Source organism: Leuciscus leuciscus, assembly GCF_965113295.1.
Source record: "Leuciscus leuciscus genome assembly, chromosome: 3".
Taxonomy (NCBI): domain Eukaryota; kingdom Metazoa; phylum Chordata; class Actinopteri; order Cypriniformes; family Leuciscidae; genus Leuciscus; species Leuciscus leuciscus.
In genome coordinates this window covers 64,925,277-64,944,346 of record NC_138727.1, presented here as the reverse complement: position 1 = coordinate 64,944,346, position 19,070 = coordinate 64,925,277, and the positions used below count along the sequence as shown (strand labels likewise).

At 39.6% G+C, this 19,070-nt stretch overlaps 2 protein-coding genes across 5 annotated transcripts in view; one reads left to right on the top strand and one right to left on the bottom strand.

Moving 5' to 3' along the window:
- The window catches only part of LOC309495382 (NLR family CARD domain-containing protein 3-like), a 76,976-nt gene extending 73,011 nt beyond the window's left edge, over positions 1-3,965 (bottom strand). For 2 of the 4 annotated variants that reach the window (XR_014204643.1, XR_014204644.1), the window contains exons 1-3: positions 2,813-3,501; positions 2,524-2,709; positions 37-1,872 (exon numbers count right to left, since the gene is read on the bottom strand). Coding sequence is in view for 2 of the 4 variants with exons in the window: in XM_082165086.1 (XP_082021212.1) it covers positions 37-1,872; positions 2,524-2,663 (1,976 nt within the window). In the remaining 2 variants the exon portion in view is untranslated. Of the gene's footprint in view, positions 1-36; positions 1,873-2,523; positions 2,710-2,812 lie in introns of all 4 variants that reach the window. The other 2 variants (XM_082165086.1, XM_082165088.1) reach the window with 2 other exon arrangements.
- The window catches only part of LOC309495384 (NACHT, LRR and PYD domains-containing protein 3-like), a 211,012-nt gene that overhangs the window by 40,102 nt on the left and 151,840 nt on the right, over positions 1-19,070 (top strand). The gene's annotated exons all lie outside the window — the stretch shown is intronic.

Here is a 19,070-nt window from a genome sequence, read left to right as displayed (position 1 = left end):
GAAACTTTTCAATGTAATACATTATTACACACTCACAGGGCTTTGGTGCAGTTGATCACAGCTGGTATTAGTCCTCTTCTACCCTCATCTGATGTGTTGTATTTCTTGAGGTCCAGCTCATCCAGCGCCTCCTCTGACATCTGAAGCATGTAGGCGATTGTTGAGCAGTGAGCAGGAGAGAGTTTCTTCTCTGAGAGTTTGTCTGATTTCACAAACTCCTGAATCTCTCTGGACAGAGTCCGATCTTTGACTTCCAGTAGACAGAGGAACAGATTGATGGATCTTTCAGTTGAGAGTCCATGTCCATCTTGGATCTTCTCTTTAATGTACTGTGTGGTTCTCGTGATGCTCTCTGAGCTGTTCTCTGTGTGTTTCAGTAGATCCTGTAAGAGTCTCTGATTGGACTCCAGTGAGACGCCCAGCAGGAACCGCAGGAACAGATCCAGCTGTCCATTCTCACTCTCAAGAGCTTTATCTGTTGCATCCCTATGCAGATTATGCATCACATCACAAAGGTGCAATGTGTCAATATGTTTCAATACATAATGGTAAAATGCATAGAAAGCAGCGAGAAACTCCTGAACACTAAGATGAATGAAGCTGTAGACAATCCTCTGATGAATCACTGATTCCTCCTTGAAGATCTCAGTGCAAATCCCAGAATACACTGAGGCGTCAGTGACGTCTATGCCGCTCTCTCTCAGGTCCTCCTCATAGAACATCACATTGCCCTTCATCAGCTGTTTGAAAGCCAGTTCAGCAAGTTTCACAATCACTTCTCTGTTGGACTGCAGGAGTTTCTCTGTATCTTTCTCTTCATACTTCTGGTTCCTCATGTTTATCTGAATCAGCAGGAAGTGGATGTACATTTCAGTCAGAGTTTGAGGGATTTCTGCACTCAGATCATCTTCCAGAAGCTTCTGAAGCACAGTGGATGAGATCCAGCAGAAGACGGGTATGTGGCACATGATGTGGAGGCTTCTTGCTCTTCTGATGTGTGAGATGATTCTGCTGGCTTGATGCTCATCACTGATTCTCTTCCGGAAATATTCCTCCTTCTGAGGATCATTGAATCCCTGAATCTCAGTCAGACGATTGATGCATTTGGAGGGGATCTGATTGGATGCTGCTGGTCTGGAGGTGATCCAGATGAGAGCAGAGGGAAGCAGATCTCCTTTAATGAGGTTTGACATCAACACATCCACTGATGAAGTCTCAGTCACATCAGAAACTTTCTGATAGTCTGAAAACAACAGTGTGCTTCTGCTTTCATCTAGACCATCCAAGATCAACAAAACTTTACACTGCTCATAAATCTTTGAGTCCAGATCTTGAAGTTCAGGATGAAAGTCCAGCAGAAGTCTGTGAAGACTGTACTGATGATCTCGGATCAAGTTCAGCTCTCGGAATGGAAGCACAAACATGAAATCTACATCCTGATTGGCTTTTCCCTCAGCCCAGTCCAGAATGAACTTCTGCACAGAGATGGTTTTTCCGATTCCAGCGATGCCTTTAGTAAGAACAGTCTTGATTTGGTCTTTCTCCTCACATCTTGGTTCAGGAGAGGCTTTAAATAGGTCATTACAGTAGATTGGAGTGTCTTGTGAGTGTTGTGTTCTGGCTGTTTTTTCCATCTGTAAAACCTCATGTTCTTCATTCACTCCTTCTCTCTCTCCCTCTATGATGTAAAGCTGTGTGTAGATCCTGTTCAGGAGGGTTTCATTCTCTTGGATTTTGTTTCCCTCAAATAATCTCTCGTACTTGACCTTCATGCTGGATTTGTACAGATCTTTGACTCTCTTCAGAACATCATCCACTGGTTGAGGAGAATCCTTCTGATGGTCTCCAGTCTCAGCATCTGTTTCCACACTGCTGAAACAAGAAGAAAAATAAGTGCATAAAGGATAGGAGGGATCCACCACTAACTACAGAGATGCATAAGTGTAATGAAATTAACTTTAGATATGTTTTTAGCTTGTTGAATTGATATATAAAGACACAACAAATAAAACCAAAACCAGACAGGAACAAACAGGAAAAACAATATGTAATTTTTTTGTACTCACTTATCTTTACATTTACATTTAGTCTTTTAGCAGACGCTTTTGTCCAAAGTACCGTTATAGTTAGAAAATATTAAGTACACCATTACAGTAAGAAATGTATTAGTCAGTAACAAATAGTTATATTAATCTGTCTAGATTAATGATCCTCTGTAGGAATATATAAACCTGCACATTTAAAGAGTTATATGACATTGATGGTTGAGTATTTCATGTTCAGAAGTCTCCATCTCTGGTAATGACTGGTATTCTGGTAAACTATTTGTTGTTAATTCTAACAATGCATAATGCCATATATTGGTTTCACTAGATATAATTGGGGCTCTTCCACTGATTTTATATTTATACAGAATGAAAATTTAAGTTAGAAAATGTAATCCCTCTGTGTATATTTTGTTATGAATGTTTACACATGAACCAATATATTAGCAGTTAAAATACTTTAACAGTTTATACTCACATAGGATCAGTGGTCACTGGTTTATCACTGAACTCAAGAGGATTAAACATGGATCTGTCACTCTTCATAGACACACAGCTGGGTTCAGGAGATCTCTGGGACTGAGAACATCCCTCCTCTGTTTTCTCATTGAGACTCATTTTAGAAGCAGAGTCACTCTTCTTTCTATTTAGAAAAATATTAGCCCTGCTAATACATATAGTTTATAAATTAGGAAAATTCACATAATTTATCCAAAGAAAGACACAAGACACAGCAGAAAAGCCATTTGCTTTAAACTTGTACTTACCATAAAATATCCTGCTGGTTTATGCTGCTTTTTCAGCCTCTTTCCTTTCCAATGTGAAGCTCTTGTATGTTTCTGCTTTCAGTTTTAGCTGTTCTACTTGTTACACCAACTTTACTCAGAATTCAAGGAGGAGTTTAATGAAGTAGTTGCAGAACAGTGCAAAAGCAGAAAAGTGTCCAATAAAAACATGTTTTGAAAAAGGAAAAATGCTGCTAACCTTCACATTTACCATGTTTGTTTGTTTTTAACCCTTCTCACACCATAAGCAATGAAAAGCAAAACACAAGCTATTCAGAATAAGTTTGATTAACCCTCTGGGGTCTGAGGGTTTTTGGGGTCCTTGAGATGTTCTGACATGCCATGACATTTGTGCTTTTTTCAGTTGCTTATAAACAGGGCTACCATAATATGTGAGCAACATGTATGTACTGTACATGTCTGTATTTTTGAGAAAATAATGTTTATGCATGGTTATTAAAAAAACTAAAAATGAAAATTTCTGAAATAAGGCCACAAAACACATACTAAATATGTGTCCACAAGACTTCTGAATAATGCATTTTGTCGCCTAGAGTTTTTTCTTCAAAATGATGTGAAAATCATCCTGCCTAGCCATTCACATAAAACAATACATTGATTTAAATTTTGCATACTTAATTAGCCTTTCATTCAGGTGTGTCACTGAGCCACGAGAAAGAATGCAAGAAAAAAAAAAAAAAAAATATATATATATATATATATATATATATATATATATATATATATATATATATATATATTAGAGGTGGGCATAGATTAATTTTTTTAATCTAGATTAATCTAGATTAATTTTGAAATTAATCTAGATTAATCTAGATTAAAATGGCTCATTTGAATTCTGCCGAAGGCATTCAGAATATGTGTGCTACCCAAATAATGACTATAAAAGTAAGTCTTTGAGAACGGGTTTCTCAAGCCAGGTGGCGCATTAGACCAGGGGCTCATCTCCTGTTTCCAAAATGCATCACAAACTGCTTGAGAAAGCTGTTCTACTCATAGACTGTAAAAGGTTACTACTGTACTGTTACCGTCCAAAGGCAACATTAGGTAGGCCTATGTTATTATCAACTACTATAGGCTATCAATTAGGGATGGGCGATATGGCCTAAAATCTATATTGTGATATACATTGCAGCCTCTTGCGATAACGATTTACAGTATATTATAATAAAACCATTTCAGAACAGATTACACAGACCCATGCTAAACAACTGCTAAATGGTGTATGTAGTTTTGAGAACATATATTGTGCAAAACTGTAAGTATACAACATAATTTTGCAGATAAATAAAATTTAAGTACACTAGCTGCAGAGACTTAAGTAGGTCTAATGTTTATTATGGCTTGGAGCTTATGAAACCCCAAATTTAAAATTAGAATATTGTCTAACTGATGTCTTTTCAGTTAAAAAGAAACACAACAACGATTCTTAAAATCGAGATGATGTGCTACACCACTAAGCAAGGCTGGATTAGTACCCCCAGGGGCCCCTGGGCACTGAAGCTCATGGGCCCCCTCCCCTACCTGACAACCACACCCTCCAAAGGAACACACACCAGGTGTGGGATTTAACATGCCAATCACTATTGATCAAAAGCTGAATGACAAGACAATGATACGAAATACATTTTTCTGAAAAGTATGGCTGCACGATTTGGGGAAAATGTCATATTGTGATTATTGAGGTCAATATTGCGATATGCGATTGCGATATAGTAAACAAATGGTTTCATGAGTTAACTTGCTTATTTCTCAAGTAAAATGCACACACAGATTAGTGATAATGCTGAAATTTGTAGCCCATTTCTCAACTCAAACTAGAAACAACAACTAAATGCACTGTGTTTTCAAATTAAAATAAATTCAATATTGTTATTTGTCTCAATAATACAAGAGTTAAAAATAAATGTCATATTTACCTGTGCCTGTCAAACAGGTAGACCTAGGACATATACCGAAATTGTCAAACTGCACTGCATAAATTATAAATTAAATATAGACTAATCCTTATTATAGCAAAAAAAAAAAAAAAAAAACTTTAGTCAACAGCAGTGAGTCATTTTCTCTGTTCTTTTTGTTCTTTGATTAACTTTACTGACAGAAAGCTTTATTGGCTGCTGTCTCTTTAAGACCAGCTGACGGAGACGCGGCTCTCGCACGCGCCTCATTCTTTCACAACTCTTGACGTTCATCATAAAACAGCTCTTATGTTATGAAGATACTCGACAAAACGGACATTTTGGCATAATTGTGTGTGTTATTGTAAGTTCAAGCACGAAAGATAACTGTATTCTGGCGTGCTGTCTGTGCGCACGATACTGGCGCGCGCGCGTCTTTCTGTGTCTGTGTGTGTGCGTGTGTGTCACAGTCAGACTTTTGTCTTGTCGCACATGAATTGTTTAAAAGCATTTGCATGAATAAGAGATCATATAATGTAATATACACTTTTTAAAAATTCTGATTGGATAATTATCAAGATCGAGGCAAAGCCTTGTGTATACTATTTTTATGTAGCAGCGAACGTGGCAAAAAAATAAAAATAAAAATAAAAACTCAGATCACGGAGGGCCCCTCTCTGCGCAAGGGCCCCTGGGCACGTGCCCAGATTGCCCATATGGTAGATCCGGCCCTGCACTAAGATATATTGGAATGGGAATAATACGCGCGCGCTGGTATTCAGTGATATCATGTTTCGTTTTGAATTTGAGGTGGTCGAACGGATTAGTCGTGTGTTAACTTACCGAACTGTTACCCCACACACTCTGTATATAGTTTGCTGCTGCTCGTCTGACGGCTTAAACCCGAACCAAGTCCAAATAATGGATGTGGCACCGATCTTTTTCACCAGCTTTCACTTTCAGCCGTGTTTACTTAAGATGACGACGAATATGCGTTGCAGCCGGGTTTACCTCGCGGCCGCGGGTAGATTGCGTCATCATAGCTTGTGTAGTATAGAGCAATCTCCCAACCCAACTTGGAGAATAGATTAACGGCGATATTTTTTTTATCGCGCGATAAGAGTCTCGAGTTAACGCAGCACGTTAACGCCGATAACGGCCCACCACTAATATATATATATATATATATATATATATATATATATATATATATATATATATATATATAATTGGTTCACAGTTGTTGTTGTTTTTTCCACAAATTGTGCTTGCAAATTGTATAATATCCAAGGTAAACATTTCTAGTAATTGTGCAGTTAATTGTTCTCATACTGTATTCTCATACTGTGTCACTAATAAAGCATAATAAAATTATTTAAAGAGAAGGCTTATATTGACCTTTTAAGATTTTGTTTACATCTATCCTTGTATATATATATATATATATATATATATATATATATATATATTTTAAAAAGGTTATACAATTACAACAACATTTAAAATTGTAACAATATTTCCAATGTAATCTTTCTTTGTAAAAACTAAAGTATACATTTTATCATACGTAATTCAATTCATATGAGCAGAAATTGGCAACATTATAAGCTCATTTGATGTGGCAGTATTTTACAGTAAAAACGTTATAATCTATCCGATTTTGAAGTCGATTTTTACTCATCTCAGTATAGCAATAGAGTTTGGTAAAAGCTGTTCATTCATTCACACACAAAAACGCGATTCATTTTTAAACAGTATTTTTGCCAGCTGTAGTACCTCCACAACAGTGAAACCCGCAAATTTTCGATTGCGTTCATTCATTCACACACAGAAACGCGAGTCATATTTAAAAAGTCTTTTTGCGTGTACAGACACTTGTGATTAGAACAAAGCAAATAGAACTGACCTATTCCTCAGCCGGATCCGTTTGCTCCTCGAAATGAAACTTCCAGAACTTCTGAGGTAAATTTTCCAGGATCATTATCAAGATAGTATTATTCCTCACAGCGTCGTAAAGTACATGAGTCTGAAAGTGAACTCGCGGTGTGTGTTATCCAGCTGATGTGGGCGTTTCACAGGTCTGTATGGGATCGCCTCACATGCGTTTGAATAGCGCGCGCTCTCCGTGGGCGGAGTCACATTAAATTTAATGAGCTGAGATGAGAAGGACTGACATCTCTCTCTTTTCATACATATTACATAAACTGTGAATATTTGTTTTTTTATAAAAATTACTTCATTTAAAAGAAGAGAATTCAAGCTTCATGCCTGTGTGTCTGTATGCCTGTTTGACTGAGTATTCGCTGTGTTACAGTTCATTTTCGGACGCGTTTCAGAATGGACTACACTGACAGAGAGAAAGCAGAACTCGCATCATGTTTATTTTTCTTTATTTGTCGAAAAGCACAACACTTTGTTTTTATTGTGAGTATACACAAAAATAATACACACTTAACAGGATTGAGTGATGTAAAACACAAGTATGTAAGATAAAAATAAACTGATAAGGAAAAAACGAGCCTATCGCGCCGGCGCGACAGCCGACCTCAGGGGGTTAAAGACATACAAATTGCACTTATTTAATGTGTTACTGCAAACACCATCTAAATCAAATATTCAAAAATGAAAAGGATAATGTAGCTCTGAACACCTGTATAAACTGCATATAACCCCAATTCACAAACAGTGCAGCACATGTGCACTTAGTTGAAATAAACAGCAAGCTAGCCAATAAATCAAAATGCATCCCTGATAAATATGACTTCCATGATCTCCTAAAGACAAACATTTTATATTCTGTTAAACCAACTTGTATCTGATTAAATGCAATGAATTCTGTACATGCTCACTTCTGCTTTTATCCTCAGTGAAAACAGCAACTTCCAGTGTGAAGTAGGCTATGGGAATTGTGAAAAAATGAAGCTGACTTGACCGCTGTTACAATGAGGCAAGGATGAAGCAGAGAGAGAATCCATACGCAAGCACTAATTTAATGAAACAAACAGGAAATCCAGGGCAAACAATGGAACTCTGAACTCAGGACAGAAACATGGAAACAGCTACAACGGCCGACAAACAACTGAAGCACAGAGGTTTAAATACAAATGCAAACAAGCTAAACAAGATAACAAGGGGGCGTGGTAAATAAGAAACACCTGGGGAGACTAATCAACATAACAGGGAACTGCTAAACATGGGACAAGACAGAGGAACACAGACATGAATCATTACAACCGCTTCTTATTGTGTTTGCTCTTTATCTGTACAATGCCTTTAATAATTTGAAAGAGGTTTGGTAAAGAAATAATGCATGGGCAAACCCTAAAGACACAGTTTTAATGCTGTATTTTAAGCTATGCAAATGAGTTTCACACTAGGTTGGGCAACACCGTTACGGCTACTTCAGACACCAATGGCCAATCACACTCCAGGATTGGAAAGGCGCCAGATTTCAATCTCCTCCTCATCAGAAAGGGTAATATGTCCCCTGGGTAGACACACCCTTGTTCCACATTTCCAACTCGACTGGGAAGGACACACTAACAGACACACCACATCCTGAGTTTCTGACCTGACGAGGAAAGAGACTACAAGATTGTTGACTAACCCTTACGACCCCTCCAGCAGTGCAGAAAGGACCTCTGCTTCGGCAGACACTGCCTGTCCCACACGGCTCCTCAGTGACACAGCCAGTCTGCAAAAGACCCTGTGAAGATCCAACTAACCCAGATGCTCGGTACACTCTTTAAGGACACTCTTGGTGCAACTTAAGTTCAGCATCCTCCAGTCCAGCTTAGCATTGACTACAAGATGGCAACTCTACTCCCTTCACGCATCCCACATCACCAGTGTAGGACGTCTCTAATGCCGGACTGATCACCGACTGTGTGGAACAGACATATAAACTTACCAAACCTGTTTCTGGAGACCTTGGCTGTAGTTTATTACTGCAGCAAATTTGCAGCAACTTGCTTAGATAACAGTTTCCTGGGGTCATCTTGTTACAAATATTAGGTATATTGTTTGTTTAATGATAAATAAGCATTCATTTATCAGCGTTTTGCCAGAGCCATTATGTGGTTTCCTAAGCATTTCCATACAATTCTCCTCCATTACTACATTCAGTTCAACAGCATTGCATTTATCAATTCTGTGTTCACATCATTTATTTGTTTTGTTTAATTCAGTATGTAACGAGGTATGTTGTTATGGGAAGACAGAGGCGGGAACCGGCAAACATTCACACATTTTAATAAATAAATATACAAATACAAAAATGAAAGTATAAGCCAGCAGCCACTCACGGACGACTGCTGGCCACACAAAACAGAAGCAAAACATAACATGAGTCTAGGCCTGTTCCTCTTTCGATCACCACTGTCGTCGCTTCTCCTTATGCTCCACTCCTCTGTGAGAGACACGAGACCGGAGCGTCGCGCACGTCTCACTCATTATCAATCACGCCACCGGCCTCGCGCCGTCCTCCCACGGCCCTCGACCTCGTCGTGCTCGCCACACAGTACTTTCCTTTTTGGTTATTAGTTTATAAACATTTAGCAGTGTATATTCATTATTAGCATTATTAAACATTATTTACTCTTGCATATCTACTGTTAATAAATTTCATTCATTTGAAAAACCTGTGTCGTCATTGTGTTGAAGATCAAACACTCTACTAGTTGTAATTGATCATTAACCAAAATATGACAGTTTGCTGTGGGAGAATACGACAGCCTACCAGAAAATGTGCATAACCACAGAAATGTTGTTTCCCCATTTCTCATTTTTTCCATACAGTAGATGCACTGAACTCAGCAGTAAACATGTTAAACTGCACTATAAACGTAAAAAAAAAAAAAAAAAATTGCCAGTTTGGTTTTGTATTGTTCCTCTATACTCTGTATTCAAGGACACAACCATCAGGATGAAAACAGATAACTTTTTATTCTTCTTCTTACAGACCTTACTTACTCTTAAAACATCTCCAGTGCCCCACTGTGGCCATAACATGCCATTACATCTCCCCTTTTTAGATGAAAGTTTAACTGTTTTAACAGAACCTTTAAATAACGCAATACCTTCAACAGTATGGCTACTTAGTTATTTCACTCACTTAACTTATGATTTTACGAGTTTCTTCAAATCCTTTTTCAAACTTAAAAGCGTTCAAAGAGAAATGAACAGAAGATATTTTACTTCACAGTAGCCCTTTTTGTAGACCTTATCCTTAATTAATTGGAAAATTCAATAAATCAGAACAAGACTTTTCTAATGAACATTTCACTTTTCAAACAGAAAATTACTTTTTTTTTTCTTATCCTCTGTGGTGTGTATGCATGTGTTTCATGTTCAAAGGTCCAGTCTCACAGGAGCCTTAGACAGTCTCCCTGACCTAGTCACCGTCATATCACCTGATGCTGGAGGCACTGGAACTTCCCTGAGGTGTGAACGGTTGCGTCGCAGCTGTCCTCCCTCCGGGGTCTCCACCTCGTATGAGCGTGGTGTATGTGCCTGACTAACAACAGTCCCTTTTGTGTGTGTGGGTTTGATCCACACATGCTGTCCAGGCTGGAGAGGTGGTAAGGTTTGAGTACGGTGTCTCCGATTGAACGTTTGTTGCTGTTGCAATTTCAACACGGTGTCCTTTTCTCTGAACCTCTCAAGATCGGGCCACTGTGGTTGTAACTGCTCCGATGAAATGGGGACTGGTGTTCTAATTCTCCTCCCCATCAGCAGTTGTGCTGGGGAGCTCCCGTGTGCCAATGGAGTGGCCCTGTAGGCCAACAGAGCTTTGTGGAAATCTCCCTCTTTCACTAAAAGAGACTTCACTGTTCTAACGGCCCGTTCAGCCTCCCCGTTGCTGCGGGGGTAACGGGGGCTGCTTGTCACATGGGCAAAGTCGTAATCCTGTGCAAACTGGGCGAAATCGTGACAGGAGAATTGCGGACCATTGTCCGTGACAAGCACTTCTGGGCATCCATATCTGGCAAACACAGCTTTAAGTCTGGCAATTGTCTGTTTTGCTGATGTGCTGCCAGGTAGGGAACAAACTTCGATATAGCGAGAGAAATAGTCTATCACAACTAAATAGTTCCCATTCTGCCATTGGAAGAGATCAGCAGCAACCCTCTGCCATGGTCTGTTTGGTAGTTCTGTTGTCAGCAGAGGCTCGACTGGTGTTTGAGCTTCACGTGCGCAAATCTCACATCTCTCGACCATTTGCTTTACAGCAGACGTGATACCTGGCCACCAGACTGATTCTCTGGCCCTGGCTAGGCATTTGTTGATACCTTGATGTCCCTGGTGCAGTCTCTGCAAGATGTCAGGTCTCATGCACTCAGGGATTATAAGTCTCTCTCCTTTCATGAGCAGTCCTCTTCCTTCATGCAAAACTGACCTATTGGGCCAGTAGGACAGCAGCTGCTCATGCACATCTCGTCTGTGTCCCGGCCATCCATTTGCAATGTATCGGCTGAGACGTTTGCAGGTGTTATCTGACGTTTGTGCACTCTTAATCTGTTCCAGCTTTGTTGGTGTGGCTGGCAGGCTTTCAACTACGCTGTCCAGGTAAGCTTTGCATTCTCTTTCCAGGTCTTGCTCCGCCTCTGTGGCTGCGGTTGGAAGAGGTGCTCTGGACAGGGTGTCAGCTGTTATCAGATTTTTACCTGGAACATGGATAATGTTAAAGTTAAATCTGAGCAGCCTGAGTCTGAATCTGATAATCCTCGGCGGGAGGTCATCTAGTGCTCTGGATTTCAGAAGTGTTATGAGTGGCTTGTGATCAGTTCTTATGGTAAAGTCCAGGCCACACACGTATCCACGCAAGCGCTCGCATGCCCAGGTCACAGCCAAAGCCTCCTTTTCTATCTGGGCATATCTTGATTCGGCTTTGCTCAGACTTCTAGAAATGAAGACGACAGGTTTCCACTCTCCATCTGTCTGTTTTTGTGTCAGGACACCTCCGAGTCCATATGACGAAGCATCCGCCGATACCATGGTTTCGTGATTTGGGCTGTACTGGGCTAACACAGTCTCTGATCCCAATTCCTTTTTTGTCTCCAGGAATGCTTTCTGTTGGGGTGCTCCCCATGTCCAGCTGTTCTCCGTCTTCAAAAGGTCACGAATGGGCTTTGTCAGATCTGGCAGGCGTGGCGAAAATTTGCCTACAAAGTTCACCATGCCCATGAAACGGCGAACATCCGCCACATCCTTTGGCTCTGGCATCTCCAGGATTGCCTTTATTTTTCCTGGATCTGCTCTGATGCCCTGAGAATTTATGACATGACCCAGGAAACGGATCTCTGTCAGGGCAAACTGGCATTTCTCATTTAGAGTGAGCCCAGCCTCTCTGAATTTCTGTAGCACCCTGTGCAGTCTGTCGTCGTGCTCTGCTCGGTCTTTTCCTATGACCAGGACATCATCAGCGTGACATAGGACTCCGTCAACACCATCAATCAGTTGAGAAATCCTCTTTTGAAAGTGTTCGGGTGCCGATGATATACCAAAAGGTAATCTTTTGAAGTAATAGCGCCCCTCTGGTGTGATGAACGTAGTCAACAGCATGGAGTCTTTGTGGAGTGGGACCTGCCAGAAGCCTGATGTCGCGTCAAGCTTTGTGAAGACTCTGGCTCCTTCCAGCTTGGCCAGTGTCTCATCCACTGCCGGTAAGATGTGTCTCTCTCTGATGACGCTCTCGTTCAGATGGGTTAAATCCACGCAAATGCGAATTTTTCCAGACGTTTTCACTATAGGGACCATGCCCGCACACCATTCAGTCGGTTCTTCTACACGAGCTATGACCCCCATCTTCTCCATACGGTCTAGTTCCTCTTTGACTTTGGCCCGGAGAGGAATGGCCACACGTCGCGGGGCCGAGAGGGCATAGGGTGCCGCGTTGTCTCTCAGCTTAATTTTATACTCCCCTTTTAGGTTACCCAGCCCTTTAAATACCTCAGGGTAAGTGGAGCGAAAGTGTTTTTCTGCATCGTCAATGCTATTGAGCTGAGGGATCATCTGTAGTCTGCGGATAGCTGGGAGGCCCAATAAGGGTATGGTCAGGTCCTTCACGATGAACACCTCCTCCTCAATCTTTCTGTCCCCTCTCTGAATGACTGCATGCACTTGCCCTTTTACTTCCAGAGGTTGGTTGGCGGGGCCCAGCAGGGGTCTGCACGGCGCTGAGTGTCTGCCATATCTATCCTGTTTGAATTCTGTCTCTGGGATAGCAGTCACAGACGCACCTGTGTCTACTTTGAAGCGCAACGGGCCACCATTTATGGTGAGTATTTCAGTCCATGTGGATGACTGTGGATAATCAACCGCACCCAGATAAGCCGCCTCATCCACTTCAATTGAATCCATCTTTTGAGCTGATCTGCACACTGCCGCAAAGTGTCCCCTCTTTTGACATTTTCTACACTCAACGTCTTTTGCTGGGCATTCAGTCCATGAATGTTTTGGGGTTTTACCACACTTCCCACACTGTTTTGTCTTTGATGAGGTAGGCTGAGGCTGAGAATAGCTTCCGCGTTGAAAAGATTTTTTTCTATGAGCCAGTCTTTTACTGTTATGAGACAGTGCATCTATTTGTCCTGGTGAATCAGCTGACCGCAGAACAGCTTGTTGCTTTTTCACTTCCTCGTGCTGCCTCACTTGAACTATAGCTGTAGCTAAATCCAACTTTGGGTTGAGCTGAAGTTTTTCAGACAATTTAGCATCACGTATGCCGACAACAATTCTATCTCGAATCATTTCCTCACGTAAGACGCCATATTTACAATGTTCAGCTAACTTGTGCACTGCGGTGATAAAGTTTTCTGCAGATTCGCCGACGTCTTGACATCGTTTATTGAACTTGGCTCGTTCGTAAATTACATTATGTACTCCTACAAAATGTTCATCAAAGGCTTTTTTTACCTCGTCAAAGTCCTTTTCTTTCTCATCCGTCAACTGCAGCGAGCTCAGAATATCGTCAGCCTTATCCCCCATTGTATAGATGAGAGAATTCACCTGGTATGCGCCGTCTTTTTCTTTCAGTCCAGACGCCATTCTGAAGCGTTCAAACCTTTTGATCCATGCGGGCCACGAGCTTGGCTCAAAGTCGAATGGTCCCGGTGGTGTGATAGTGAATATGTGGTCCATCCTGTGTGCTTTTAGCTTGCCACTAGCTGTTATTGCTCTCGCCGACTCGCTCTTTCTCTTGCTCTACAGGTCCCGTGTTTTCACTCTACACACCATTAAAGCTGCTCCGACTTCTTGTCTGTACCACTAGACTCTGTCTGTCGTGGGTTATTCGTCTCTGACTCTGACACCATGTATTGTTCCTCTATACTCTGTATTCAAGGACACAACCATCAGGATGAAAACAGATAACTTTTTATTCTTCTTCTTACAGACCTTACTTACTCTTAAAACATCTCCAGTGCCCCACTGTGGCCATAACATGCCATTACAGTTTGATGGGGTTAATAATGACAAAATAAAAAACTCTCTATTCAGTGAATGAATCCAGTCATTATACTCCGTAATGTAAGGTTTGGGTTCTGTTCAGTGTAAATGAATCACCATTGGATGCATATTATGTCCTCCTCTCATATTTCATGTCAGCCAAGATTGTAGTTCTCAAAAGTCACACTCCAGATAACCATATTTGTGTTCGTTACTAAAGGAAATATTATATAAATTATATTATATAAACTATGTGTGGACACGTTGAAAATGTCTTACATCCTACAAACATTTGTACAGGGACTTTAAATCAGTGTCAGGGGCACAAGACATACAAAGTACAAAGCTGAGCTACACTCTAAAAAGAGATGTGTTAAAAATGACACATGTTGTAGTGAGAGTGCTCAGGGACAACACATGTTGTGTCAAATTTAACACAATAAATGTGTAAGTCATTTTAACACACAAATTGTGTCATTTTAAAAATAAAGGGAAAGGGGCAGATGTAAAAATATTAACCATTTAATCAACAGTCGAGTACAGAATGCATGTGCACACAAAGTACAAGACAATGTTTCAAGCTCAATGACTGGACAGACTCACTGTACTGGACATTATTCAGTTATTCACGCTTCAACACCTAATTGATAATGCTGCTTTTGAGAAAAGTTCATGAAGAAATAACAGATAACTGAGATTGCACTATGAATTAAATTACAGTTTTTTTCGATTGCTAAACGACAGTGAGCACAACAGGAGCTACATGTGCAAAACTCTAACTACAGTCTGCACTACCAACAGTCACCTGAGCTAAACAGTTCACATCACCTGCAAAACTCACTCAGAGCAACACAACTCTTAACACACGGCTCAAACCAGCTCAGTGCAGCCAAACACTACACACAACCCTCACTGAGATAACACACACTGTCACTCAGAACACACTGAGAGGAAAAACACTATACACAACCCTCACTGAGATAACACACACTGTCACTCAGAACACACTGAGAGGAAACACACTACACACAACCCTCACTGAGATAACACACACTGTCTCTCAGAACACACTGAGAGGAAAAACACTCGCATCAAACACCAATACAGAAAATACTAACTTTTCATCTTTACAGTTTGAACAATTTCAGTGACTTCATACAAAGTAATGTTTTCTTCAAAGAAAAGAGTGACATTCTTTCACATGATTTATTTACATTTTTAGAACATAATTCTTTAAGGTAAATGAAAATTAGCAGTTTGCTTCAATAGTCTGTGGTAATTTACGGAATTACAGTAATGAGAAAAAAAAAAGGTAGAAACTAAAAGTACATACGAACATGTAATGTAATGTAATGTAATGTAATGTAATGTAATTCGAACAAATAATGGAGGGGCTAATCCTGCCTCTCTCTAGCATCAGGCCACAGGTTTTCATCAACATCACATCTAATGTTCTCTCTTGCCATGCACCTGTGGAAGAACCTTCTGGAGTGCCTTATCCATCCCTGGCAGTCGTGTCCTCACATCCGGCACGCATGGCTTCCAAAAGAGACATTTGGTCATGTGGGTGGTGACCAAACACTTTCCACCTCCACCCATACAGAAAAACAATATATTTCAAATATATTTATTTTGTGTATGGGAGCCTTTCAGCTGAAATTGCAGTCATCAGTGTTTGAAAGGCACAAGGCTGAAATCTATTCTGTTTTGAATGTGTGGTTCACAGTTTTGACAGCAGTGTGTTAGCATGAACAAAGTGCTGTAAATCCACAGTGTTGTGCAGGTTGTAGTTAAAGTCATGGGATAAGTGTGTAGAGTTTTGAAAACTGTGTTCAAGCAATGAAAAACGAACTAGTTTGGTCCACATGAACTGCTGCTGTGCAGACTGTAGTCAGAGTTTTGCACATGTGACTCCAGTTGTGCCCACTGTCGTTTAGCAATCGAAAAAAACTGTAAAATGTAACAACTGACAAAATATATAAATAACACTGGCCTGTTTGTTTGAGAACACAGCAAACACTGCATACAATGCACATTGATGGAGAGTGTCGGCACGCTCTTATAAAATTATGTGTTGAAAACAAAAGAACCTGTAAAAAGAGATGTTAAAATGACACGTTGTGTAGATTTTAACACATGTTGTGTCAAATTTAACAGACAACCTGTTTTGTTTATTAACACATCTCTGTTTATAAGGACCTTTAACACAACTAATGTGTTATTCCTCTTACACAGAAGTGTGTTGAAACCTTTTACACACTAATGTGTTATAGTTACACAACTTGTGTCAGATATTACATGTGACTGTATTTGCCAGAGTTACTTCCTGTGTTTTTACAACTGAGTGTTTGGACGAACACTGAAACGTATTGTTAACTTGTTTTTATGGAGTCCAGTGACGTTTAATAAAGAGTTTGTTTGAACATTTTATTACCTGTTTAATGATAAATAAGCATTCATTTATCCCCATTTTGCCAGAGCAATTATGTGGCATTCCCATACAATTCTCTCCCATTTCTACATTCAGTTCAACAGCATTGCATTTATCAATTCTGTGTTCACATCATTTATTTGTTTTGTTTAATTCAGTATGTAACGAGGTATGTTGTTATGGGAAGACAGAGGCGGGAACCGGCAAACATTCACACATTTTAATAAATAAATATACAAATACAAAAATGAAAGTATAAGCCAGCAGCCACTCACGGACGACTGCTGGCCACACAAAACAGAAGCAAAACATAACATGAGTCTAGGCCTGTTCCTCTTTCGATCACCACTGTCGTCGCTTCTCCTTTTATGCTCCGCTCCTCTGTGAGAGACACGAGACCGGAGCGTCGCGCACGTCTCACTCATTATCAATCACGCCACCGGCCTCGCGCCGTCCTCCCACGGCCCTCGACCTCGTCGTGCTCGCCACACAGTACTTTCCTTTTTGGTTATTAGTTTATAAACATTTAGCAGTGTATATTCATTATTAGCATTATTAAACATTATTTACTCTTGCAAACAACACAACCTGTAAAAAGAGATGTTAAAAATGACACATGTTGTGTAGATTTTAACACATGTTTGGACGAACACTGAAACGTATTGTTAACTTGTTTTTATGGAGTCCAGTGATGTTTAATAAAGAGTTTGTTTGAACATTTTATTGCCTGGATGTGTTAGACATCATGAATCTACATAGACAAGCTCTTATTGAGAATTAACAGGTTTTGGTGTTGACGATTCATTGAATGTTTTATTTTATAGTCACCAGAATCGTGATTAATGGCTCCTTTATTTGAGCTCTTGACCCTTTACTCTTCTTATTGTTTTTCTGTGGCTGCTGTAACTGTATTTAATAAAGTACATTTGTTATGACAAAAGAAAATATAATCAGATGTTTCCTGATGATGTCACAATCAGCAAGTACTGATTTGATCAACATTTTGAGAATATGGATGTTGTGCATTTATTTTTTTGTATGTACTGTTGGTTATAATGGTCTTGTGGAATTACATCATGATGTCCAGCAGTGCAGAATGGTTTAAAAAAAAAAAAATAATTCAGGATGTTTTGAGCTGCAGCAGAAACTAGTCAAACACAGACATCATGAATCTCAACAATGGTGACAAACGAAAAACTTCATGCTGCAATGCATGCTGGGAGTCATGGATGAGTTTTGTACTATAGTGGCACCCAGCATGCATTGCAGCATGAAGCTTTTCTTTTGTCACCACATTGTTGAGATTCACGTGCTGATTCTGGATGTCTGTTTGATACCATAGACTATGAGATCCTGTATGCAGAATGTATTTAAAAGCAAACTGCAATATGTTAATCTTGCTACACCTTTAAAAAGTAATCTTTTCAATATTAATCTGATCTTTCAGATTTTAAACTCTTGCTGAGCAAAACTACATGATATTAAGTTATCATATAATCATATTTTTCTCATGATTATTTCTGCTGTTTCAAATGTGTTAAAGTAAATACACATTTACAGCGATCAGAGAAAACTAATGTTAAAGAGTCAAGGGTCAAGAGCCCAAATAAAGCGGACACTAATCACGATTCTGGTGACTTTAAATGAAACATTGAATCTTCAACACCAAAACCTGTTCATTCTCAATAAGAGCTTCTGTAGAGTCTGACAGAAATAAAGTTAATCTTGTTATTAATAACAAGTGAAAGCAGCATTTGAAAAAGACATTTAAAAAGAGGCATGATGTGATTGGCTGCCAAAAAAACACCCGTTAATCTTTAAGTTTTTATGAATTAAGATTTTATTTATTTATTTTAATGTATTGTTTAATTTATTTTAGAGCATTTTATGGGATACCATATAAAATATACTTTTTTTTTCATAAACACAAACTCTCCTCCACCCAGTGCTATTCTATCCAGAGTTACATTTTAACACACATTGTGTGTACACAGAGTGTATATGCTATATGTGCACAGAAGGAGTTATTGTTAGGTTATATTGAGGTTTAGATGAGTAATCAAACTCTATTAACAATGTGCAAAGCGTGCAGTTGTGTTCTGGCTGCTGTTGTTTCTGTGTTTTTGTTTTTATTCCTGTCTTTATGGCCTGTGGTCCAACTACAGTGTCTGACTCAGTATATGCTCTTATGATTTGTTGCTGAGTTCATAATTGTGTGAAACAAAGAAAGCTGATGTGTCTGACGCAGCAACATGAATCTGAAGTAGACCGTATGATCTTTAGTAGAATTAATAACTCATGTTCAACTTATTTTGTCCTGCAAAGGTGACCGATTTTGCTGTTACACTGTGAGGTATCAAATCTTTCAGCAAAATTGATTTGACTACATAACATAATTATTTTTTGCAACTTAAACAGGAAACACATTTCTCTGAAGCACCTC